Source organism: Halichoeres trimaculatus, unplaced genomic scaffold (assembly GCF_033239565.1).
Source record: "Halichoeres trimaculatus isolate MK-OKI-2021-1 unplaced genomic scaffold, fHalTri1.1 fHalTri1_scaffold_3, whole genome shotgun sequence".
Taxonomy (NCBI): Eukaryota; Metazoa; Chordata; class Actinopteri; order Labriformes; family Labridae; genus Halichoeres; species Halichoeres trimaculatus.
Window position 1 is genome coordinate 15,392,153 of NW_027437181.1, and position 25,650 is coordinate 15,417,802.

The 25,650-nt window shown below is 39.2% G+C and overlaps 1 protein-coding gene across 3 annotated transcripts in view; it reads right to left on the reverse strand.

Moving 5' to 3' along the window:
• Positions 1-25,650, reverse strand: part of gpc6a (glypican 6a) — a 257,930-nt gene that overhangs the window by 21,889 nt on the left and 210,391 nt on the right. For 2 of the 3 annotated variants that reach the window (XM_074666146.1, XM_074666145.1), the window contains exons 5-7: positions 13,044-13,174; positions 9,426-9,569; positions 7,054-7,083 (exon numbers count right to left, since the gene is read on the reverse strand). In XM_074666146.1, coding sequence (XP_074522247.1) covers positions 7,054-7,083; positions 9,426-9,569; positions 13,044-13,174 — 305 coding nt within the window. The remainder of the gene's footprint in view (positions 1-7,053; positions 7,084-9,425; positions 9,570-13,043; positions 13,175-25,650) is intronic. The other variant, XM_074666147.1, reaches the window with a different exon arrangement.

Consider the following 25,650-nt stretch of genomic DNA (forward strand, 5'->3'; position numbering starts at 1 on the left):
AGGCAGGAGCTGAGACAGATTCCAGGACATGCTGCGGCTTTCTGGCAGCGTCAACTGACAAGCTGCTCAGAAGGGAAGCAGCCAGGTTTGGTCGACCAGTTTGGACCCAAATTTAGCCTGAGATGGGAAATTACTCCAGTCTACACTGCAGCTGAAGATAATAGGGTGTCCAGACTGTGTGCTACATGAGTGGGTAAATACTGAACTATCTTTAATTATTGCTGGCTAGAATGCAGGAAATGAACTGTGTCTTCATGTTTATCGCATACACATACCTCCAGGTACATGGTTTCAGAGAGTCTTTGAAGGGCACTGGCCAGAAATAATGGCAATTATCCTGGCCAATGCCAGGAAACTTTTAATGACTGCAACATGACAGTGCCCAGGGATTGGTCGGCAAATGATTTTGCACAGAGAGGTGTGTGCTTCCCAATTTCAGGCTTGGTTGTCTCTATCAGGATATTAATTTGAAACAACCCCCACATGTTTGAGATTGCCAGGTGTGGAATGCATCACTGATGCTTAATACTTAAGCTGCTATCTAGGAAACCACTGGCTTTCATCCAATGAAGATATCTGTCCTCAGGAGTGATGGCCAACATTTTGGAGCTTCGGGCGAAGCCAGCAGTTTGTGATTAAGGGTATTTAGCCAAGACTTTTTCTTCCGCAAGATGTCATCTTTTAGAGTCTATTGACTTCAGAAGCATATGTAGAGTTGGAGTTGAGAGAGGATTTCTTAGAGCAGTGGTTCCTAATCTGACGCATGCAACTGCGGGGGGGTGGGGCAAAGTTATTCTGGGGATTTTCTGGAATGTTCCTTGGAAAATCTGTAGATACAGAAATCCCTTTACAAAGAATGTGTCTTTTGGTGTGTTTGAAGGTATACTGACACCTGTGTGCCAGTGTGGATGGTGACAAAACATCACCTTAGAGCACACAAGCTTACCGAAGAGAATTATTGGAGCAAAGTTCTCATGAGGTGACAGACGGTTGGGAATTGCATGATAGCCTGAATCCCTCCACAGACCTAGTCATCCTCCATAGACTCTTTTCCTTAAACATCTTATGCTTTGAAAAAAAACAAAAAGGCACCAGAAAGTGACTGAACCAAAAAGTGTTTTTACCCACAATATCCTGTATTCATATCTAGACATAAGTTTGTGCAGACTACTTGAGTTGGTGATGTTCATATTTGTCGTTGCTTTTTAAGTCATACAGCACTGCCGCGGTGACAACATGTAAAAACAACTTCTCACAATAATGAGCAACAACTGTCTATGTGAGCTTGCCAAGAAAACCATGCAGAGGTAACAAAACCTGCAGAAAAAAATCTCACAATGGTTTGTAATTTACCCCAGTATCTTCCTGAAAGAGAACCATACCGTGCTGATCTCCCAAGCAGCTGTCCAGAACAATGGGTGTCTAGCACACATGTTTTTTTATCCTTTTTTCAGCAGGAACAGGCACACTGACAGAAAGTGCTATAAGCTGTTTTTTCTTCCAATTTTCACTTGTATTTTGTGAGAAACTGCAGCACTGAAATCTTAGACATCACATCCAAGGAGACATTTTACGAGTAAGTGCATTGTTTTTGTGATGCATCAAAACATATGTGCACGTATTAGTCACCAAAGCAAGAAAATTGCTTCTGAAAACACATCTGAAGAAACAGGCCAATTCAGACTACTCTAAAGAAATTGTGAGGAAGTAAAGTGATAAGTGAAGCTGCCGTTAAACACTATAGAGTTAGAGGGTGGCCGCATTGATCTGTTGTGTCTGTCCACGTCCATTAATCCCAATTCATTTTCACAGACAGGTCTCTGTTGAGCGAGCACGGCTGATTACACATCAGTCTCTGTCAGCTTTCCATCTCTTTTGACGGACAGAATCATCTCTGGATGGACGGATTCATCGCCCTCTATTAAGCCATGGAGGTGACTGGTGAAACAGCCCAGTTCCTGCCACCCCATTAATTTAAAGTCATCATAATAGGTGTCAAGTGAAAATCTAAAATAGACCAGAAAAAAGGGAGAATGTTTTACGTGCTGTAACACAATTTTAAATTGAATAAGCACCAAGACGGTCAATTCTTTATCAGAACACTGCAGGAAGGAAGTATCAGCAGCACTTTTCCTCTTTGTACTCAACTATTATAACCAGGGACAGCGAGGAAACTTACATCCAGTTAGTCACAGTCTGGTTGATCCCCTTATGCACTTAAACAATGAAGCTGTATTAAGTTGAACGAGTCCGTGGCCCTTTTCTAAAATAACCAAATAGTGCTTGTCCATGCACACTTAATGCTCTTGTGACCTATTTTTCTACTGCAGCATTATTTCTTAAGATTGTGATTGTATATGGTTTCTTCTCCCCTGTTACAATTTTTACCTGTATTTTTGCAAGGAGCGACAACCTGTGTTAACAGACAGTAGTTGTGTATTTGAATTTGTATCCATGCAGAGACTTCCACTACAGAGTCATAGCTTGTATTTAAACACAGTGTTGTCTGAGGGACTGAGGCTTAAAGCCATACAGTTTTTGGTTTTAGGCCTTGCCCTTTTATACAGATACTCCACCAGGCCCTTTAAATCTCTTAAAATATTATGTACTATGGGCGATGGAATATCCAATTCTTTGCAATTATAGGCTCACTAACATTATTCTAAAATTCTTGGACAGGTTGTTGCAGGCATCACATGTAAAACGACGACACATTTTAACAAAATATTTTATTCTCAAATAATGTGCCAACCATGAAGTCTTTTTTTTTTAAATATTCTTCTCAGCATCTAAACTTTTCTCGAAGTGCGATTGCAAAATTGCTTTGGTTTACTGTACAAGAAAATGATAGGAGATTACTTCTTGTTTACTGGAACAGAGAAACCCATAGAGAAGAGGAAAGATAAGAGTCAGTTGGAAGCCAATTCTTTATGATGCTACTCTGTATTCCTCACCCTTGTCATCGTAATAATATGGCTGTATTCATGGACGGCAGGATGCATTCAGATTGTGAACTGTCACAGGGTTCACTTTAAAGGTCCCTACAGCTAATGCTACTGTTAGGCTATTCCTCGTTGGCAGGCTGGCAGGGGTTACCTGTATCCCTTGTACCACATTAACAAAAACAGACACTCCTCTATAGTCCAATAGACGCAGCATATATGCAGTCAAGACAGCTGAAAGTATAAACTTTTTTTCAAGATCTTTGTCAGCACAAAGTAATACAGAGTTTTAAACCCCAACAGCACTCACACCCTGTGGTTCTCACTGCAGCTAAAACATTAACTCAGCATGCCCAGTGTACTGAATTAGTCTGCCATTGCGATTAACTGGTTTTAACACTTGTTCTTCTTTTTGCCTGCTGATCTGTACAGAAATGGAGGCGTTTTACTAGAAACACTGCCGGGAAGAGATCTGCAGTGTATGTCGGCTTTCCAAAAAGGCTGTTACTGGATCAATATTATGACAAGAATCATGAATTTCACCAGTTTGGCCATGTTACCTACGGTCACAATCATCATTTTTGTGCATTACAGATTACACTGGGCTTGTGAGTGTTTTCTTAATGCCTGATGCTGTGGTTCAAAGAAACTTTATGTGGAAATGATATTTCTATCCTTATCCTGGAGCTGAGGGATGTCCTGTTCTGGGTTTGTTTCTAGGCATTCAAATTCACAATGTGTTCCCCTAAATCTCCATAAAGCCCATTAGTCCTTTCTGTATAGTGTTGCTACAATAACAAATGGACATGAGAGCATGGATATGTGGCGCCCATCAACACTAAATTACTGTGATTGATTGAAGAAATAAAATGCTGATCATTTCTTTTACACTTTTTCCTCCTGGAGAAAAATGGTCATTGCTAGATCGTTTCCTGGCCCTGGCTCGCTGCTAAACAACGTGAAATGGAGCGTAGAGGAAGGCCTGGGCAGTGCTAATGACTGATTTACTTTCCCCTCCAACTGCATACACATTTCAACGGTGTTCAGCAACAAACAACCCATTAGAGAGCCTCAGAAAATTTAGGAATTGGTCAAATAAACCAGTGATAGAATCCCTTAAGGGTACTCATCACATTTTTTTTTCTGCAAGCATTTGTGTAATGGGAAATAGGGTGTAATGACATGTCCTCCAGGCAATGTCAGCTTGGGCTGACAGTTACACAGTCATATCAGTCAAAACTGTGTCAGAAATGCTTAACATTGGAAAAAAAGATTAGAAATAAAATCTGGCACCAAGGTATTAAACTCTTCCTTAGCTCACCAGAAATAAAATCTGAATATGAAATACTTGAGCATTTTACTGTTAAACAACAAAGACATTGATTTATCTTAATTATGTTGCAATAATAAAGCTTCCACTCTGTGGTAGTATTTTTTAAACTCAAACTAAATACTAACTACTGATTATAATCAGGTATGTCTTTGACAAAAATAAATGGTTGTGAAAAGAAAGGTGTCACAAGCATCAGCCAGGGGCGTGGTTACCGACAGTAAGTAACCTAAGACAGCATTTATACACACCAGCTATCAGATGAAAAAGAGTCACGTGATATATTTTTTTTCCTGAGGTTGGTGCAATAGAATGGGGCACGGCATTGAAAGAATAATTCTCTGTGACTCTAACAAAAGCTTTCCTTTGAGTTAGAGGGAAAAGGGAATTTATTCAGCAATAAATCAGCACCACAGCACTGAACCATTAATCTATATTAAACAACATCGGGCAGTCAAATAGGGTCCAGTGTTTGGGACATAGTCTAGTAATCTCCATTAGATTCAGAACCACAAAAAAGTGAAATACAGCAAGAGAATCATGAATCAAAACCCAAGGTACTTTTAGAGTTCAAGAGACTATTTATCTTTTTTGGTCACATGGAGCTAACCTAAGCTGTTACATGATTCAGCTGAAGAACTCGTAGTAAACCCAACAAAGACAGACCTCTTTTAGATTCAGATGGTTTAGCTGTACGCACAAAAAAAGAAGATTAGAGGGTGTGTACTGTAAGCACTTCTGCTCTGATCTGAGATCCAGCCTGATGACAGGCTGGGTTGTTAGAGACACATTAGCACAAATCATCGGCAAACAGACCAAAATTTAAACAGCGACAAATGATTTGAAGAGGAAACACTCTTGACTAAATAGGATAAGAGGAAGGATGTCTGAGAGCTTTAGAGCTTCATAAATAAACCTCTGTGGTAATTCAAGCCGTACTGACTCAACCCTTTTGTACCTGAAGCCACCACACAGCAAACTCGCTGATGTAAAACAAATGAACAGCTCCGCTGATAACACAAACAGCTGCTGCATTCACAGTCACTTTTGTATGAAGCAAAAAAAATGCTGCTTTTATCACCACGTGTGCATTGTAAGTTATAGCAAGGGCTCGCCTGTGTTCACAGCTTTTCCCTACAGATCTGTGTGTTCAACTGCTACGGTAAAAATAAAATCTGTCATCATGTACAGTGTTTTAAAGATTTAAAGACAACCCATAATTCTTATTTGGGTAAAAAAGGCTGCGGTTCATCTCGCAGATGATTTCTTGCTACATATTCAGGGTAACAAAATGTGTTATTATTTTTTACTTTGATGTACACAAAGGGAACGACCCAGTGTTAACTGTTTGAGAACATGAGAACAATACCAAATCAAATCCTAATCTATTCTTTATGTTAAAATTGATTTTCTTTGATTTTTTTTTCTTTTGCAAGTAAAGTTGTATTTGTTTTGTTTCACCAGAGTTCCTACAATTTTAAAGGAGCGTGCTGCCACAAACTCCTTTATATAAAACCCTTTCCCCTTGACTGAGAAATATACTGTAAGCAGTACCCTTTAATACACATTAATAGCAAAACTTAAATCTTTACATGTGTGTGAAGTGCTTCTTTCAAATTTTTAATAAAATTTGTCTTATTAGACTTAACATAAGGTACATTTACCCGAAAAGTCCAGAAAAAAATGCCTCATTTCAAGATACAAAAGGACCAAAATGATGCATGAATTGCTTATAAAGAGTTTAATAACTCTGCAAATGTGATGAAATCTGTTGTGTCTTGTAATCAGACACTCTTGTTCAAAAACTTGAAAGCCAATTTTTCTTTTCCCATTTGCAGATTACCTTTACTCTTTGCAATTAATTTAGGAGTCTTTTTTGTTCTTTTAATACTTTGTAATAAAACATTTTTCAAGGGTTTGTTGGGTAAATGTGGCCTATGTTGAATGTTGTAAGACAACTTTACAAAATATCTGTTTTGTAGTGCATACAGTTGGTGGCAGCAACAATTATTTTAGTAATAAGTTGTTACATTTCATTAATGTTTCTCTTCTTATTGGACAGAAGTTATTACACTGCCAAAAGCAATCATAAAATCATTTTTGTACATATTACAGATGGAATTGCTTCATTATCAAACATGATTCAAACTTAAGATTTTAGTTTGATTGGTCGATCAGCTCAGAGAATTTACCTGACATCTATAGCCATCAGTCGACCAGCACAAGCCACAGAGCATAATCTGCCTCCATACAATGCACAACTGGCGCAAACATCATCCCAGCATGCTCAGAGAAAAAGGAAAGGTAACACTTTGGACTCTTTGCTGGGTCATGACAACACAACATGCAAACAGAAGCAGATCATAGTGATGAGCAGATCGTTCCCAGACTTAAGAAAACAAAAGCAACGAGCAACAGAAAGGGGATATAAAATTCAGCCAAACAAGAGGAACAATGGCAGTGATTACAACTCACAACACCCTTTCTGTAAGGTAATAACAGCCCAGACTGCTTTGCTGTCAGTCTTAAATTTTTCAAAGGAAGGAAACCACTGAGAGGGGCTGAATACAAAAGTTCTTAATACCGACCTCTGCAACTTGGTTCAGTAGTCCAGAAAAACAAGCAAATATTTCACAGAAAGTAAAAAAATAGCCATGCCACAAACAAGCAGTCAATATTAACTTTGAATAATGTAAAGAAGCCAGCCTCTGTGGACAGCTTGATTAAAACACCACAAGACAGATGAGAAGGTGAGAGTAAGAGCAGGAATGAAATGCTTACACTGTGTTGCATTGTCCTCCACACAGCCCTCTGGGAGCAGCAGAGAAATGAAGAAGAAAGACATTTAATTGGACATCAGGGTAACAGGAAGAGTGAGTGAAAGGGGAGAGGGAGAGAGAAAATAAGGGGAAAAGAATGTCTATTAGTTAGTGAAGTAAAAGTTTAATGATAAATGGTGCTGCTGAAATATTCCATCCTCAAGTCCAGCCTCGAGTCATTCTGACATTTAACACCCCTAACTTTTTAATCCACGCTATATTTCCCCACGTAGTTTAAAAATTGCTGCCTTTTTAAATCATCAATTTGAAGCTGGAGAGCTGCAAACAGGGGCCAAGAACAAGAGTTCTTTTTGATTTGGTGCAATCAATTTTTCTTGTAAAAATACGCAGGCAACAGCTCCTTACAGCTTAAGTTTCTTTCCGTGTTAAAACCTGCTTCTCACATCTACACTCGAAACGGCAGCTACAGAGTAAGACGGGTGAGTAAGAAGTCTTACCCTGAGCAACCCAACCCACATTTCCCAAAAGATTTTTTTTCTGATACAAGAAGTTGGCCTGAGAGCTTGCAAACATAAAATATTAATCAGAACCTGTAGATTTTCTGCAACTGTGTTTTGCCTTTCAGTAATTTGTCCCCCTTTCCACACTCTTCTCTGGGAGGATGTTATGAAACAAAGGGGTTAGATAACTTTCAAAACAAAGCCTGAGTGTAAAGATGCACTGAATTCAGGAACACTGTTTTAAAAGTAACCTCACCATATTCATATTAATATTGTGCTAATAACACTTTTACGTCTTACTATCACTTCCAGAAGTTGCAGAGTGTAGACAACAGCATGCTACACAGCCTTAATATGCTTCTCTGATCCTACATATTTTCCATTATAATCCCATCAAACAACTTACACAGCAGAAGATTATCAACTGTGCCTTTTATTTAAAAGAACAAAAACACATTTAATAAATGGATTTGGCAATTGGACAGAGGATTACATAAGTATTCACTAAATGGATTGGTCAAAGGGTGAAATTTGGTGACACAAAACACATGATTTAATAATATCCTATTGTGGGCCCCTTTTTTGAGTAGCAGCTGCTATTTCACTGCAATGTCAATCAGTACATTTTGTTCATAGCACAAAAAGGCAGTAAATTTGGCACACTGGTGAGTTAAATTGTGTATGACTATTCATCTCTGCTTGAAGTTTTTAATTCTCACTTTAAAATCCCAAAATCATAAAGAAAAAAACACATGGAAAAGGATATTTGTACCTACCTCTGTACCTTTTAAAAACTCTTCTGGTAAAATGTTCAAATAAGAATATTCATCCAGCCTTTAGAGGCTTAAATGCTACATTTATTTGTGACAAAAGTAGTAAAGATCCACAGTTGCAGGCCACTTGGAGGGTTCATTGATCAGAGCTGTGGGATTTTGGTGTACTACCTTGTCAGTTTTAGGAGGGCTGTCTTGCTTTATTCTGGTGCTTGACACAGACAACCTCCTACATCGTGTTTCCGTGTGCAATGGTGCAATGGATCTTTTTATAGCCTCAATTAATGTCTCAGGATTTTTCAGTGTCTTGAAGTTCAGTGGGTGGATGTTGGATCTGTTTTACTGACTTTAGGATAGACTCTCGGAGCAGAGCAGCGCTTATTCTAGGAAAAGAACGTTTTTTTTGTGATTAGGTACATTTAGGAAGCTCTCATGATGGTTTTTGCTTTTTTCCTGCAGCGATACACACTCTGAGTAATACATCCTCAATAACTATGAGGAAAAGCATCTGCATTCCTGACATCTTTGTAACCTCTTGCTTGAAATCGAAATATTCTCTCCCTCTGAAGAGTTTGGTGTGGGATCAACATGAACAGGGATTTACACAGATTTTTCTTGGAATCTTTAAAGGCCTCTCTTTTCTCGGGCCTTTGGACTTGAGCCCTGGTAAGTTGGCCTTAAGCTCAGTATGTCTCCACTGAGTCTGCCTCCAACAGTGATATTTTAAAAATTCCTCTGTGCAGGTCTGAAAATCAGTTGAGCTGAGAAAGGAAGAGTGTTTAGCCTCATTTGCTGGCAGAATACAGATTTCTTCTGTGAAACCTCTATAAAATTGGCTGCTTTAGCCTCAATTAGGCTTCATAGTGAGGGTCTAAAAAAAACATAGTTATTTCAGGAAAGTATTGATGCCTCAGATGAATGATTTGACCTGAGATCTCCTGCTATAAGAAGCCTGACTGTTTATTTCCTTCTGCTGGTTGAAATACTTTCACAATTTCTTTATTTCAATGTTTGAATCACAGTTCATTTTTCAAATGGGATTCATCTGGTGCATACATTTCCACAGTTTTCACAGAAAGTCTCCTTGTCTTTGTACGTACCAGTCTATCCAGGCTTGTCCCAGCTGCTGTGGTCGGTCTCTCCTCTGGGGTGAAGGGTCTGAATCGAGCACTGAAAACGTCTGAGATGCCGCGTGTAGATCTCCCTATTCCTGATGGCTTCGGCTGACCACACCCTTGAAAAAACTGGAATAAACACAGAGAGATACGGTTACCGTGGGGAGGGCAGGAAGCACAAGTGAAGTGTGAAACAAGATACAGACATGTCAGCTTCTAATAAGCATTTTTACAGTAAGTAGAGGAAGCCTGATTTTGCATATGTGTCACCTCTTTGGTGTGTTAGTTAAAAGCTGATTCATCAACAGCAAAGAGCTGTATGTTCCTCTTACTGTGCCAGCATTGCATGAACATGTATTTTCTGTCAAATACACATCCAGTCATCTCCCACAGAGGTCGTAGATTGCTTACAACACCAACATTTTTCCTTTGAAGAGCTTCTGTCACTTCCCTCCCTGAATGATATCTGGTCTCTGATTTGAGATAAGAAAACCCTGTCGCACATGTCTGTACCCAATGTTGTCTACCAGTATCAGAGATGTTATTTTGCAGGAGGTGTCGTATTTATGGCAAAATGAATCAAAGATAAATTACAATTTACATGTATTTGCACTCTCATGAAACTGAAAACTGGGGTTACAATGTGAAAAAACTGTTCAGAATGAAAAACTAAATCCTCAGACTATTTGTTTTGTACAAGGCTAAATTGTGAAAAATATATCAAATAGAGCTATGGGTGTTTAAAGCTTACCCTGTGTATGAAAACAATCTAAAACATTCTGCTGTTCTTATTAGATTTTCCCATTATATCATGAATTGAAGCATTTTAGCAAAATGCAAAATTAAAAATATCTTTTGCAAGGCTTTCTTACTAATCATCCTGCCGTGTTAAATACTTGATCCTGATTGTTCAAAACCCCATTACAATGTTAATTAATTCTGAGTAGCAAGAGTGATTTTCTGCATGTATTAAGGATGCAAACAGAAAATTGCTAATGTGTTGACTGTACTGTGAATGGAAATATGAGGTTTAAAGTGATTTCAAACTGTTAAGCAGGCTTATTTTTACACTCTAACATGTTTGAAAATGTTGAACATCATTGTGTTAGAAGAGCAACTGGCTGTCACATCTAGGGGACAATTTTTCATCTGTGTACACCCCCTCCAGGGTGGACAAGACTGATTCATGTCCAGGTTTTATGTCACTCGGTCAGGATTTAATTTTGCATAAAAACCCACTCATTGTCCAGAACCCTCTACTTAATATTGGATGTTTTCTTATAAAATACTGAAATTTCAAAAGACAAGGTTAAGCAACTAACAAAATGGACCAGGGTCTCATTTTTGATGGAGAGCAGAACAAAGCTAAAGATCTATAATTAGTTAGAATAACAGATGTGTAGCTCACAGAGGTTCATTATGAGAATACATTGTTTTCAGATGGCTCTGTCTCTTCAGGGTCTAGGGGCCCAAACAGAAAAACCTCCACACAGCTTAGCTCATTAGCATTCCTCTCTGTCAGCATGCCGGCCCCTGGCTCGGTGTGTGATGGAGCACTCTAATGTGCCACATGGCTGTCAAGACAAGAGGCTGCCTCTTCTCTGATATTTATCAATTCTTCACCATGATTACAATTTCACTGTCCTGTATATCACAACAGCCAACAGATTTTCAACAGGTTTGTAGAGCTGATATGAAAGCCCCATGCTTTATGGCCTGGTGATAGGAGAAGGACTTATGGTTAAATGTGAATGTTGAGAAAAATGTAATCTCAAAGCAGTCTGTCAGCACACCACAACCCTGCAGGGATAGAGTGTCAAGATCAGAGACAATGGGTAAAGGTGTAAATTGTAGCCCTCCTATGAAAAAAGTGGCATCTAATTCGCACTGACTTTTGTAACTTTGTCATGAAGATAGGTCAGGGGATACAACAGGATCTGAGCAAGAAGTTAAACTGAAAATTGAAAAAGCTGCTTTTTGAAAAGAATAAAAAAACTTTTATGTGTAATAATCTCTTGAATGGGCTGCTTTTAGTTTCAATTACACCAAAGAATGATTAGAAAATTCAACTCTCTGCAGGCTAAAGATGAGATTAGTTGCTTCTGCCTGATATATTGTCTCCTAAAAACACCTTTTTAAACAGCTAAATGGTTTTATCGAAGATTTTAAAAAATGAAGGCCAGAGTTTTAGACCCTTATTTGATATTTAGTAGGGATAAAAGATAGTTTATTTTCTTCTGAAGGGGAGTTTTATGAGGTTCTTGTGTGTTATAGTGCTGAAGTCCAGAACTTAAGTCTGACTGGAGTCCTAATTTTCAGGACTCATGATTTGACATGAACTTGAACTCTAAAAGGACCCGGGAAATGGAAAGGAGGACTCAAATTTATTTATAAAAACTGTTTAACCAATTATTTCCTTTTCTATTATATACAAGGCCTGTTAAGTTTTGAGCAAGAGCTGCCAAATGTGTTCACCTTCACACACATTGTACATTGAAGTACAGGCAAACAAGAGAAGTCAAACATGTTTGATTTGTAATGAACCACTGAGGACAAGATGTGAACAGCTCAAACTTCAAACATACATCTCTCCAGGATGCATCCACAAATATAAGTGAGATGCAAAAGTTACTTCAACTGTTGTCAACATTCCTGTCAGTAAACTAAAAAGAATGTTACTGATTGAAGTAACTTAACTGTTGGTTTCAAGATGTTTCGTTAATTAAAAAGTCTGCTCATAGCGTATCGGTTGGAGATATTCCTGAGTTTAGTAGACCTCTGCAGTGACCCCAACACAGCAGAAACAGTAAGTTTCTCCCCCCTTTAACAAAAGTGCTCCACACCTTTGTTAAAGGGAATAGAGCACGTATATCAAAAGCACGTTTTGATATGACTCTCAGCACTGTTCCTTCCTTTAATCATCTGACACGCTACACATCCAAAAAAATTCTGAAAGTTGGTGAGATTTACATGAAAAATAGTTTTAAGTAAAAGATTTGTCCTCCTTACAAAATCTCAAGTATAAGGGGACTTCACTGAGATTCTTCTTGAGTGACTCAGATTCAACAAGGACTAAAAAGCAACAGAATCTTGAGACTCAAGGTCTGGCACCTATATATTAACCAGCGGAGAATTCAGAGTGCCTCAACCCCCATTTTTGAGAAACTGCCAGAGAACTGACAGTAATGCTACACTATCAACACTGAAGACCAAACCAGTTCTGCTTGTAATACGGCTAATATTAAGGAAGTATTATCCAGTGCTTCCTTTGCTATAAGAAAGCTCATTTGTCTAAACAGTGTTAGCAAACACTAGAAACAAGTGTTTCTTGGAACCTGTGCTATCCCTTTGAACTACTTTGTTATTTCACCGTGGAAGGTTTGGAATACTCTGGTTTTGGCTGAATAAAAAGAGGCACTTTATGCGTCTTCTATCTGTCCGTTACAGAAACAGTGCATTTATTTGCTTATTTCTACGTTGTGCTAATGCATTTTTTCTGATATTCACTATGCTCTATGTTGTTTTTCCCACAATACTACAATGCAAGTATACAGGTATTATTTTTAGAATTTGACACCACCACACACTGAAAGAGTGCAGTACCTTGGCCGACACTGTCATGCTGTTGTCCTGCATGGTCATGATGGCCTCAGAGATCTTGATGTCCACCGGCTCTATGATGGCTTCGATATTGAAGGGTCCCTCCAGCCTGTCTGCCACCAGCAACATGGCATCTGTCAGAGCACACAGGACACATGTCAGCTCACATTGCACACTCACACACAAACATGTGCACACACAAATGTGCGCGCACACATACAGACACACAGGCGCACACACACAGACACACACACACACACAGGCGCACACACACACACACACACACACACACACACACACACACACACACACACACACACACACACACACACACACACACACACACACACACACACACACAGAAGTGTTGCCAAGTCAATATTTTCACAGAATCCCCTCTTCATTAACAGCACTGCTCCAATGACTGCTGAGCTCTGTTATGTGCGTAAAATGCAGGTCCATCTCAGACTACAAAGAACAGTCTCTTCTCCAAATGCTTTTCCTGCCAATGATTACAAACACAAAGGAACCTGTGAGGACCTCCATCTGACCACAAAACACACATGGTGAAAACTGAGAGGGAGACAGTCTTATGTTTGTAAGAAGATACGGTATACCAAGAGGAATTTACTTTCAGCGTGCTAAGCTTAAAGATAGCTTAGACATACATTATTGATAAGCATTCATGCTAATCACCCTAGTTCGGCAGGGAATGACATGAGTTCTGATTTATTCATTAGTCCTCATTAGAATTTATAAAAACTGAAAGTATATCCATAAATTAATGAATTCACGTCTATGCATCACGCCAAGTTATATCTTTTTAATGACACTCAGTACTTAGCTTAATATTGCGCATCAAACACAGAAACCAGACATGCAATCTCTTCAGCATAATGCATTACTTAGACAGATATGATGGGAAATGATATAATCAGGTGAATACAGATTCACATGTGTTGTTCCCCTGTTTCACAGCAACAGCTCTACCTCTGATATTAATTCTTATTTTTAGAGAAGCAAAGAAATATTTCTTTATGTGTAAAATATAAATAAATAAACATACAGACAGAACAAACTCTGATCTTACTCCCTTGGACGAATCGTGGCTCGAATCAATAGCATAAACAGATCACCTGTCAAACTGCCACTTTTCATTTCATTAAATCTCTGTGATATTAATGTGTTCATACACAGTGACAGTCCTATTGATTGTGTCACACTGGAAGGTGTCAGCTCTCAAAATGATGTGTTTTAAATTGCTATTTGACTCTTCTTGTGTGTCAGAAAATAAGAAAGTGTCTACAGCCCTGAGGTGTTAGTGCTGGTTAAGTGATATGTGCAGAGAACACAGTTATCAAGATGTCTTCTGACATTTGCAGTGATTTTCAACAATCATGAAAATGTGTATTTACTCAGAGCAGCTGCTGGGCAAAGGGCAGCAGAGACTCAGGTTCTCTCCTCCTTTGGCTGAAGTTGAATGTCAGTACCAGTACTAACCCCTGGACCATATGAGAACACAACCACAGCACATCACTCATGTGAAGTGATCATTGGCACTTTATGCCTTTTTTGTGCTGAATCTTTTGGGTATGATTTTTTAAAATGAATAAAAAAATCTTTCATAAATAATATTTTGTGTCAACTTCTTTGGTTCATAGTTTGGAGCCTAGGGTAAAAAGCAGCCACTGCATTAGTTTGGGTCCTGAAAGGGATTTAAATTTGCACAACTATATGACCTTTTTAAATACACATATCTTTTAGTTGAAAAGGCTAAACAATTAAAATAAAGTTTCTGTTAAGAATTATTTGTGCTATTGCAGCACAAGAATTTGCATCAACTGTGCATTATTCTTCCATTGAGACCATGTGGGAGGGTCACCTCAACCCAAAGACAGTACTAGGATTAATCATGTCAAAGGAATTTCAACAACTGGAGCTACAAAGACACCAGAGTCTACCACACAGAAAATAGTACTCGAAAAGATGGATTAATAATTGTTTTTGATATGTTTTTAAAATAAAAATAAGCAAAAACATACCTTAAAAAAGTTACCTGCTGTGTTGTTACCACTGCAGTTTTTTTTCTTTTCCTATTTGACAGTTCATAACTCAGCTCTAGAAAATCACCAGTTAGCTGAGAGGAAAAAAAGTGGGACTTTCAGAGAGAATTGAGCAATTCAACAAAAACAGGCCAAGACGTCCTCGTACAAAATGTCACAACAAAAAAAAGAGGTCAGTTAATTCCTTCCACCGCAGCCTGACTCATGAGTGTTTTCTGATTTGTCACTCTCTGGTTCAGCTGTATTGATGTTTAGGTGACCCCAGACTCCTTGGTCATGGCTAAAAGATGGCCACCACGGCTAACTGGAACCAATGTTTACTGACTGCTGCCAGGAGATAAAACAGAAAATATTCACTATGGGTCAGAAGCTAAAGTAACCAGAAGAAAAAAAAAATGTAACATTGTCTGCAGTACCGTGTTGTGGAAACTTTAACTTATTCAATAAGAAAATCATAGGAGCCTCGTAAAATTGACAAAAAAGATCATTGAGTCCAGTCAGGTAGAGCTCTCACAATTACAGTGTAAGAGGCCAGCTCTGAGGAAAGCCAATACCATTCAAGAGTGTCCTGACTGGCCCTTGCAGAATGAGTTTGAGCTCCTGCCCTCAGGCAGACATTTCAGAGTGGCTGTCATGAGACCCCAGGAACATAAAGTCTCCCTCCTCTCAGCGGCTGTTGACAGGGCAGGATATTAAGCTGAGCTGCTCGACTGAGGGGAGTGATTTAGAGGACAGGTGAGCGCAGAGGAGAGAGCACTAGCCTGTTTAAAGAGAGGTGAATTAAAAGCGTAAAGATTAATACTCAAAGCTGGGCCAATTAACTCTGAATCAAGTTGTAATAATATCCAGAGGCTGTGTCTCAGCCTGGCAGAACTGTGCTGCAGTCATTTACTGCTGTTTAATCACTGTTTATAGATTATGTAGATGAACAGACAATCTGGGGGCAGAAGACACACATATTTGGTATACCACACATATTTGCTGCCTTAAGTCCAAGTCCAAGTAGTATTGACCACATGCATGTCATTGACCTTTGCTGTACACTTACAGTCTGTGCGGAAAGCACGAGAAGCAGAACATGTTTGCAGCAATGCCAAACAGTCAACGATTTTGCTTTATTTTGTCAGTATGAACCTGTAAGTTCAGCTGATGAACCTCTCCCTCTCACTCTAACTTGATTCAGTTTGCTGCTTTGACTCTTTACAAAGACAACACTCAGGTAAGGATACCTTTGCCATAAGTATAGTGAGCTTATTGCTGTAGAAGAAGCTTTTTAATGTCTGCTAACCCTTTCCATAGCTAAAGCGAATATTCTCAGAGGTGACGTGGTGTTGTATTACTTCAAAAATGAAAATTAAACACAAGACTTTCAAAGCATTTAATTATTGTGTCCAGGTGTGTACACATAAACTTTATGCCAGCCCTGTGCAAGTCAGCTGCTCTCTGTCAGCAACGAAAGCAGAAAAACAGAAGTTTATGAATCATACCTGGGTCAAGTAGCAATCTCTGGCTGAGACCGAGAGAAATGAAGTCACTGTGAAAGTATTACAAACAGCATTTCCTCAAATATCCACTTAAGACTACTCTGGAAGTACAGGAAACACATACACAGCCATTCAAAAAGGCTGATTTTTACAGGAATTAAACATGTTTACTGACTGATTAAAAAAAATACCAAAACAGTTTCAGTATAAATAGTTAATTTCTAAACTCAACAAAAGGTAGAAATCACAGACACAATGTCCATGTATCATACAGTCTATGGTGTAAAAGCAACATCTTAAATGTATTGTGTGTGCATTGAGCCTCACATTAAAACTGATCAAAGTTGGTCAGATTGTTGCTTTAGGGTTATTCATTGAACTCATGCAAGGTGTGCTGTATGAGTGAGGGCCAAATTTTGCAGTTCATCAAAGTAATCTTGTCCCCAGTTTCATTCTGATGTAAAAACTGCGCCACAACAGGTACACAGCTTTTATGGAGCTAGATATGCATTCTGGTTTTACACACCACATAACGTTTGCAATGAATCAAAATAAAAACATTTTCAAGTCATGTTTGAATTTCTATGTCAACGCCATGAATCAAGCTCCAGCCAGTCTTCTATATCAGTTGTTGGCTCTACCTTTGAAGAGCACTCTTGTTTGTTTACTCTGGAGGCTCAAATTGGGCGTGATGCTTGGTTAGATTTCTATCATGAGCTGGCTGGAGGTCACCGCACGGGGCCGACCTGTGTCCAGTGAAGTCTTGAGCTGCCTATGTTTAGCAGAGGACTCCTCTAATGCTACTGCAGAGACAGTCTCAGTGGGATTCAGAGTAAGTAGAGACTAAATTGGCAGCAATTCTGTTACTCATTCCATAACAGACCCAAAGACCTAAATGATATCCTCGGCGGAGTTCTGACAGCCTATTTTTCATATAGCGTAATGAATATTTGATGGATTGTGAGTGTGAGTCAGCCACATGAATTGCTATGAGGAGGGGTAACTTCTACATAGTTAAATAACTCCTGATATAATGTCATATACTGGGACAATTCTTAAAAAGGATGAGATGATGATGAAGAGTATTCCAAAGATTAATGATTAAGAGGGCAACGAAAGCACATATTTTTGTGCACAGGCAGGCTATTTCATTTTTACAGAGCGTTTATCTTGTAACTTGTGACATTTTTATGACTGCCACTGAAATGTTTTCTTTTTGGCGCTTGTTTTGGACTCTGTTTCAAAGTATTATTTTTGCGGTGGCATCTAGTTGAGTCAATATTCAGTCACAAAAAATACACACTGTCTGGAAGTTCAAGGCCTCTTATTACTTGTGACATTGTTGTAAAGCCACTTTGTCACATAACGAGACAAGGTCCAGAGATCAGGACTTTTTTCGAGCCTTTCTGATAAAGTGGCTGTTGAGAATCCTCCTCAGTGGTGATGGTGAAGTTTGGCGCCTGAAGGAGTTCAGTAGAGAGAACACGTGCCCATAAAAACTCTGACCAAAAATCCATCTCCCTGCGGCAAGAATGTCAGGAGCCACCAAAATAAAGATCAAATCACTCTGGTTAACCACCCTGGCACTTGCATCCTGTACATTTTTGAGTTACTTGAAGGTCTTACTGACTGCTTTTAGGGCTCTTAAGAGTCTGGTCTCTGGCTATGTTGCTGACCTTTAAACTTTTAATAAGCTTCCAAGCAGCTAAGATCCTCTGGATAGGCTCTTTCTGTCGTCCCACAGAGTATGCTCAAGAAAAATGCCAACTGTGCCTTCTCTATTATGTAGAACAGCCTGTCTGGGGACCCCAATCAGATTCCTCTCTAAAGCTGTGTTTCCACCAAGCAGTACGGGTCGGTTCAGTACGGTTTGGGACGGTTTGGGACAGTTTTGTCTCATCCCGTTTGCGTTTCCACAGGAAACTGTGCCCTCTCGTGGTGGGCGGCGTGTAAGCCGCATGCCGGAAGCCACAGCTGGTAAACAATAGCGCGACGCCGTAGCGGCTTACCCCGCGATTAAATCCAACAAAGAAGAAAACGCGACACAGTAAACAAAGAGCACGGATGGAAGACATGCAGCATTTCGTCCTCTCTGTGATTGTCATGTAGCTCTCTGTTACAAAGTGCAATCGAGCTTTGTTTCAGAGAAGTCTGTGTGCCGCCAGGAGAAATGCAGCCGCTGTCGGGGTAAGTGACGATTCTTTTGACCAATAAACCATCTGCAGTGTGTTGCTCCACCTTCTGAGAGCGGATCGGTTCAGTCTGGCACCCATACGAAAGGGTCCCAAAAAAGTGGGCCGGCTCGTCTCGGTTTTTAGGGATCCGTCCTGGGATGAGTCTGTGGAAACACCGCTAAAAGCGCACCGTACCGAGACGAACTGACCCGGACTGCTTGGTGGAAACGCGGCTTAAATGTCTTCTTGGGGTGGATATGACCTAGCTGTCTAGGCCGTGCCCCATGTAGTTCGCTCTTGAGTGGGTGGTCAGGGTTCGAATCCAGCCCGTGGCCTGTTTCCCGTATGTCACTCCACACTCTTGCCCCTTTTTGTAGTCTATCAACTGTCCTCTTCTATTTCATTAAAGTCATGAAAAGCCAAAAAAGACACGCTGAAAAATTTCTTCTCAAGTTAGACTTTCAAGACAAGCCTCATTTAATCATTTAATTCATTTAAATACCTATTTAGTATATTTAATTTTGATCTTAAACAAAAAAAACACATTTTTTTTATCTGGCAGTTGATGTAGTTCAAGTTGTACCTGTCTATTTTAAATATTTCCTGTTTATATTTCACTGTTCATAACTGTTTCATCAGGAGTAACTTACTCCTGCAGCCATTCTTTATAGCAGCTGACAGCTAGATCCAACAGGTATCACAAACACTTATTTAAAACATGCTTCTGACATGTGAGTGTGTTTGGTTTTTCTGTGATGATGTCAGCTTGAATTAATTAAGACGGATGTTTGTGTTGATCCAACATTCTCCTAACAAGGACCTGCCTACCCAATGCAAATGTGTTTCGTAAACACATTTATTTCGACTAAATTACTGCCTGTTTTTCTATTTTCTGTGATATGATGTGCATTGGGAAACAACAATCAGTTTGTATCATGGTTCATCCATCATCATGTTGACTGACGCAGCGTTTCGTTTTGTTTTGAATGGTTGGTAACTGCTGGCCGCATGGTGCCACCTCTTATAAATTTGCTTCGGGCTGCATGCTTGATTATTTTCTGTTGGGAAACATTTTGTTTTTGTTGCCCAAGGGGTTTGGAGAGACTCCCACAAAATACCTGAAGGGACACAGAGATCATTCATGTGTAAATCTGTAAAAAATAGTCTCACAACAGAAACAGACAAAACCTATTCCAAATGCTCAGGGGCGTTCATTACCCCTCAGTAGTTAAATTTATAAAGTTTATGACATTTCAAGTTTAGTTTGTTGTGTGTTTAGGATCTCTTCAGTAGCTCAAGTTCATTTCTCTTGCTATTTGCTCACAACAAAGTCAATTTCATTTTAATATGGCGAGTAGTGCTGAAGTGTTCAACAAATACAGGAGCTATAACATCAGTTTCTATCAAACGGCACCAGATGTACTGATGTGGGAAGCTATAAAATTTGTCAAACAATAATTTCCAGTCTATACACTCTGTCTGGTTTCTTGCTAATTGTTTGAAGATGACATTGTTTAAAACTGAGGTAAATAACCAACAAAACTGAGTCTTAGTGTATTTTTATCAACATGAACTGATCCTTCAATGTTTTTCTTAGTTTTTCTTGGATAGACTGGTAAAAAGCCAATACTGAGATTTATAAAGGTCAATCGAATAGCAAAAAATCTTTGCAAGTGAGATTAATAATGATTGCTCTTTTCAAGCATTGGCATTCCATGAGCTGAGCTCTTTGATCTTGTCCACGTTCATCAGCAAACCAGTGCAAAATGCAACACAAGGATTTTTACTTTTCTTTATGATGATGATGGCTTTGGAGTGCAGACCAGGAGATAAAACAGTCCAATTAGGCTTAGCTGTGTTCCAAATCATCTTGTGCAACCTTGTTTGGGCATTTGTAGGCATGTGACTTTATGTCTCAATTATACCAACTGGAGCATTTAAGTCCTCTCTTTAACATCTTCAAAGCCATGGGTCTAGGCATGAAAGTAGCTGGACGGGTTGGAGATTTGAGCCCCTTGGTGGGCCAAGAAATATGACCAAGATTAAGAATCACAATAGGATTGTTATATTTTTTTGGGGCGTTGCGACAAATAACCGCCAAATATGACCATTTTCCTGTTTATTTAAAATCTTAATAGCTCTCTTGTACAATGTTGGATCAGGGCCAAAATGCACACACAAGTTCACTGTCACAGCCTGAGTGCATTTCTATCCCTGGTTGCGTTAACATCAATGCTCCATAGCGCCACCAAGGGACTCAAATCTCCAGCCTGTCCAGCTACTTTCATGCCTAGACCCATGGCTTTTTGCTGAGTCACATTTTGCTGCACATGTGGCAGCTAGGGCAAGCTCCAATTGGCAGGCGTCGGGTGAGGGCCCGCTCATCGCTTCTTGCAGCTTTAATTTGAATTAGATATTTCTTTTGAATCTTTTAATTTAAGAAAAGGGAACAGTAATCCTCATTATTTTTGTGCTCAGGTTTAATATGTTCAGTTCTATTGTTCTATTGTTCAGTTCAGGATCTAAAGTTGTTGAGACCAGGACTCATTTTTTTTATTTATTGTTTAATTTTATCTTGAAGAACACAAGCCATAAAAAAATATACTGTAAAATACCAAATAGTAGCAGGGGCGTTTATTTGTTTCAATCACTGAGCAGACCAGGCGTTTATTTGGGACCGGGCGTTTATTTGGAACAGGCGTTTAATTCCTTTCCCAGAAAATAACATTCAGCGGAAGTGGTAACGTCTTCTTCTTTGACTCTTCAAAGCCTCCTCATCTTTACGTTGTTATCGCATAATTGGTCCTGGCAGACTACCTGTGTTTGTTTATATCTGGCACGCCGCGCGTGGACTGATACACTAAGCAGCGAGTGCCGATCGTACCCAGCGGTGGCTCTGCAGTGGAGGTAGCGCCGTTTTACGACACGATGAGAACTAGAGCCTTATATAGCGGTGTTTTTTTTGTGAAAGTAACGCGCTGAAAATTCTCTAAATAAAGCGTGAATGCAGACCGATATCAGATTTTTTCGGTGGGAGTCTGTTTATTTGTGTTTTGGGTCAAGTAAAATATGGCAGACGGGGCAGACGAGCAGGGAGGGGGTGTTTGGTGCGAGCGCTCTGGGCTTCTGCTGTGCAAAAAACACTGCTGTAGGTTCATGTGTGTGCCGAACCGACTACGTTGATCCGAACGGATCACAGATCAATCATGATCCGTTGCACCACTACTAATAAAGTACAGTCTGATTATGTTTCTTTTACAAAAATCAGTTTTCAAGAGTCAACTGTCATTTGTGAGCTCAGCGTTTGCATGTGTGTTCTGTAACTACGACCGTGGAATGAAAAAAAAACAAAAGAAGTTGACTGCGGCTCGTAGGCTGCGCCAAGTAACTTCCCATACCCCCAGCGTTTATTTGAAACGGCGTCTATTTTTCAAAACGTGCTGCTACACCCGGCGTTTATTTGGAACCCCGCGTTTAATTGGAACCCGGCGTTTATTTGGTATTTTACGGTAGTAGATTTAAGGGACAACTGTTACGGAGTTTTAATAAAGATTGCATTTTTCATGACGAAAATGAATACTTTTTTGAGGCACTAACTGATATGCTAAACACTATTACAGTCAGCTGTCATGTTATTTGCCTATAACATTGTAAAAAAGGGCAAATTTATAACACTCTTGGCTGGTTATTACGTTACCGGCTCAGTTATTACATTGTCAAAGTTTTTTTTTGCATCAGGCCCATAATGTAATAACCGGCCAATAACGTAATAAGTTATTACGTTATTGGTCAAAAGTTATTATGTTATAGGTTCAGGAATTTTATTACGTTATTGGTCAGTTATTATGTTATGGGCCCATTACATTTAAAAAAGGCCAAATTTATTACATTATGGGTCGTTATTACGTTATGGGTCGTTATTACATTATGGGCTCCTACAAGGCGACAGGGAAGATGTTAAACTTTCATTTATGTGTTGAATTTCTTTACCTTTCCAGTTAGGTCACAGTGATCCTGTCAAAACACATTCACTGCACACATTTTGAAACCCCTCAAAGTGCACAGGAGAACTCGCCTCAGCTGAAACAACAGTTTGACTCTGCAGCAGACAGTGAATTCAACCATGGATAATTCAGTTGTATTGGGGGAGATGAGCATAATGAAAACAGCCACCCACAAAGATCCCACCACAAGTCTGTGCGATGATTCAGAGTAACAATAATGAAAATATAGAAAATAACTTTTGCCATCTGCCAATGCAAATTGAAGAAAATGCCTGCATACAGACATCCTATAATAGATTCTGATGACAACCTGCTGATATTTTGATTACTCTGTTGCCAACTTGGTGTTTTTTTTTTCTGCATGCTATAAAAAAATATGTCACAACAAGTGGTCAATACAAACAATAAAAAAAACGCATCAATTTGTCTTACGCTATGTTTCTGAAAATTACTCCTGCAAACAGTATGAAGACCTTAAGTCTTTCAATGAACTGTAATAGCAAATCTCATCCGAATAACAGAGAAACTCCTTTTTCTTTAGAAGTCTACAAGATTTTATGGTCAAAATATTTTCAAAAAGTACCTTCATATTCTGTCTTCAAACAAGAAAGATTATCATCGGTCTAAGTGACATTGTGATCATGTAATTAAGCTACTCTACAACAAAAACTTGTGCCTGGGAAGTACCTTTGTGTCTCAGAGATGCCTCACTGAGCATGCTCAGGGACATGGCTCCTTGTTTATGCAGGGATTTGACGAGATGAGAGGAAAACCAGGCTGCCTTTGTTCAGGAAGGGGAATATGTCACCTTAATAAAACAGATCTTTGATGTGTTGTCTGTTGCTGCTGTCTGTCTTTCAGATTTTTAGTGTATCCTGTGGATAATTGCTAGTCTGTATCTGAAAAGAAGAGCAACAATACTCCATGAAATTTGAAAAACAGGGGTGCACTCAAACAACCTGCACAGAAAATAACCTCCGAAGGTAAATGTGAGTGGAAAAAACAGCACTGAAAGAATAGAGCAGGTATTTGTGGTGACATCAAAATGGTTTTTAATTTTGATTCATCACTGGACAAAAAACATCAAATTCCATCAAAAATTTGAAAGGCTTTGTACCAATCACAAGTTGATATCAGAGCTTTGCATTCATAATGTCATTATCTTAAACAGGACTACCTTAGGTCCACATTTGGGTATAGTCTGGCTTTTATCAAGCAGGAAGTGCAAAGCCTGCAGATTATTCTGAAGCAGCCTGTGTCCTAAAATGTCCCCAAACAGACCAAACAGGGGTAAAGCTGAGGATTAATTTTTGTCCCAGCAGACCCCTGAGCTCTGTGACCTTTCTTTGTGGGGCTCAGTCTCAGTGGATGAAAACACAGACATGCAAGAAGAGATTACAAACACACTAAATGTCTCTGCCAATGGTTTTCAAAGTGCAGAGATGCATTTGGCTTTTAAGTACAGCTGAGCTAAACAGCTTGCCCATGTTTCGAATTTTTACCAGTTGAGCAAACAGAAATAAGACTTGCATTTGTCACCCTTGTACCACTTAGTTTTAGACACATCCAAAGTAAAGTTCATGCTCATGTGAGGGGAGCTGATTGTAACAAGTGTAAGACAAACCTTACCCCCCACCCCCCACCCCCTCCCAGTGTTTTCCTGTGCGAGAATATGTACTCACACTAGTTTTATAAACCTGTGAAGGAGTCTTTTTCTTGCAAAACTTTACTTCAGCACAGCTGCAAGATGTGAAGCAGTTGTTAAAGACTCCATTAACTTGCAGAGAAATCTGTTCGTATTAGGATACTCCCCACTGGCATTCTCTCCTTAACTTGCAGCAACAACAAACATTTCAAGTACAAGTCCATGTATGTAGCTCGTGATCGGTACATTTGATCTACCTCTTTTTTACAGAGCACTTTTCTTTACTGCTGCATATTGCAACACTAGTTTTTCTGCTGGATAATATTTTGTTTTTCCATGCTGCTTTCCAGGCTGTCATTTTGTTTATTATTGAAAATTGTCCTATCATGTTTTGGTAACAATAAAATAATATAAACAATAAAAACAACAGTAATCACAAAAACATCAGTTCAGTTTAAACAATAAACTGTTTTGATGGCCAATGTAATAATTTACTGACTCATACAGGCTGAGGGCAGAGGACAAGATGGCAAATTAAATGCAATTCAGTAATAGTCATGCACACTAGTGACTACTCACGGAGAAGAGAAAGAGAAAGCCATTGGCTCTGTTATTTCTGCTCACAGATAGAAAATAAGATTGATACCACTCTTGTGTTTATCCTTGAAAAACAGAGGCTGCAGCTAGCAGAGCAGATGGACATCAAAACTGTTCTATAAAGTTCCCATAACTTGAAAATTGATGATGTTTAAATTAATAGATTCTGCTTTTGAGTCTTGATGGTCCCAAGACATAGTCTCATATCCATATCGCTACGACTCTTTGTCTGCCAGGCAACTGCCTGTTAGCTTTTGATATTTAAAATTCTCAGTATTTTTTTTACAAAGAGTTGATGTGATAGGTTTCTGTGATTAAAGTTGAAATTCTATTCTGAAGCTGAAATTATACTGATGTATGCTAACTGCTAGCATTTCAATGCAGTTTCCCACAAACATTAGCTTCAAGCTTGCACTTGCACTTTTGTTATTTTGGTGAATAAGGTGATTTTCCATTTCAAATGTACTGAATATGAATCTCCTGAGAGAGAGTAATGTACATTTCTTTATGAAGTCAGTTCTTCAGTAAAACTTTAAGCTGAAATTAGTGAATCAGAGTTTTCTTGGGAAACATTATCTACTTGCTAAGCTCAGATAGCTGCAGCAGACTAGTTAACGTAAGGCCTGGCGGCTCTGGCACAATG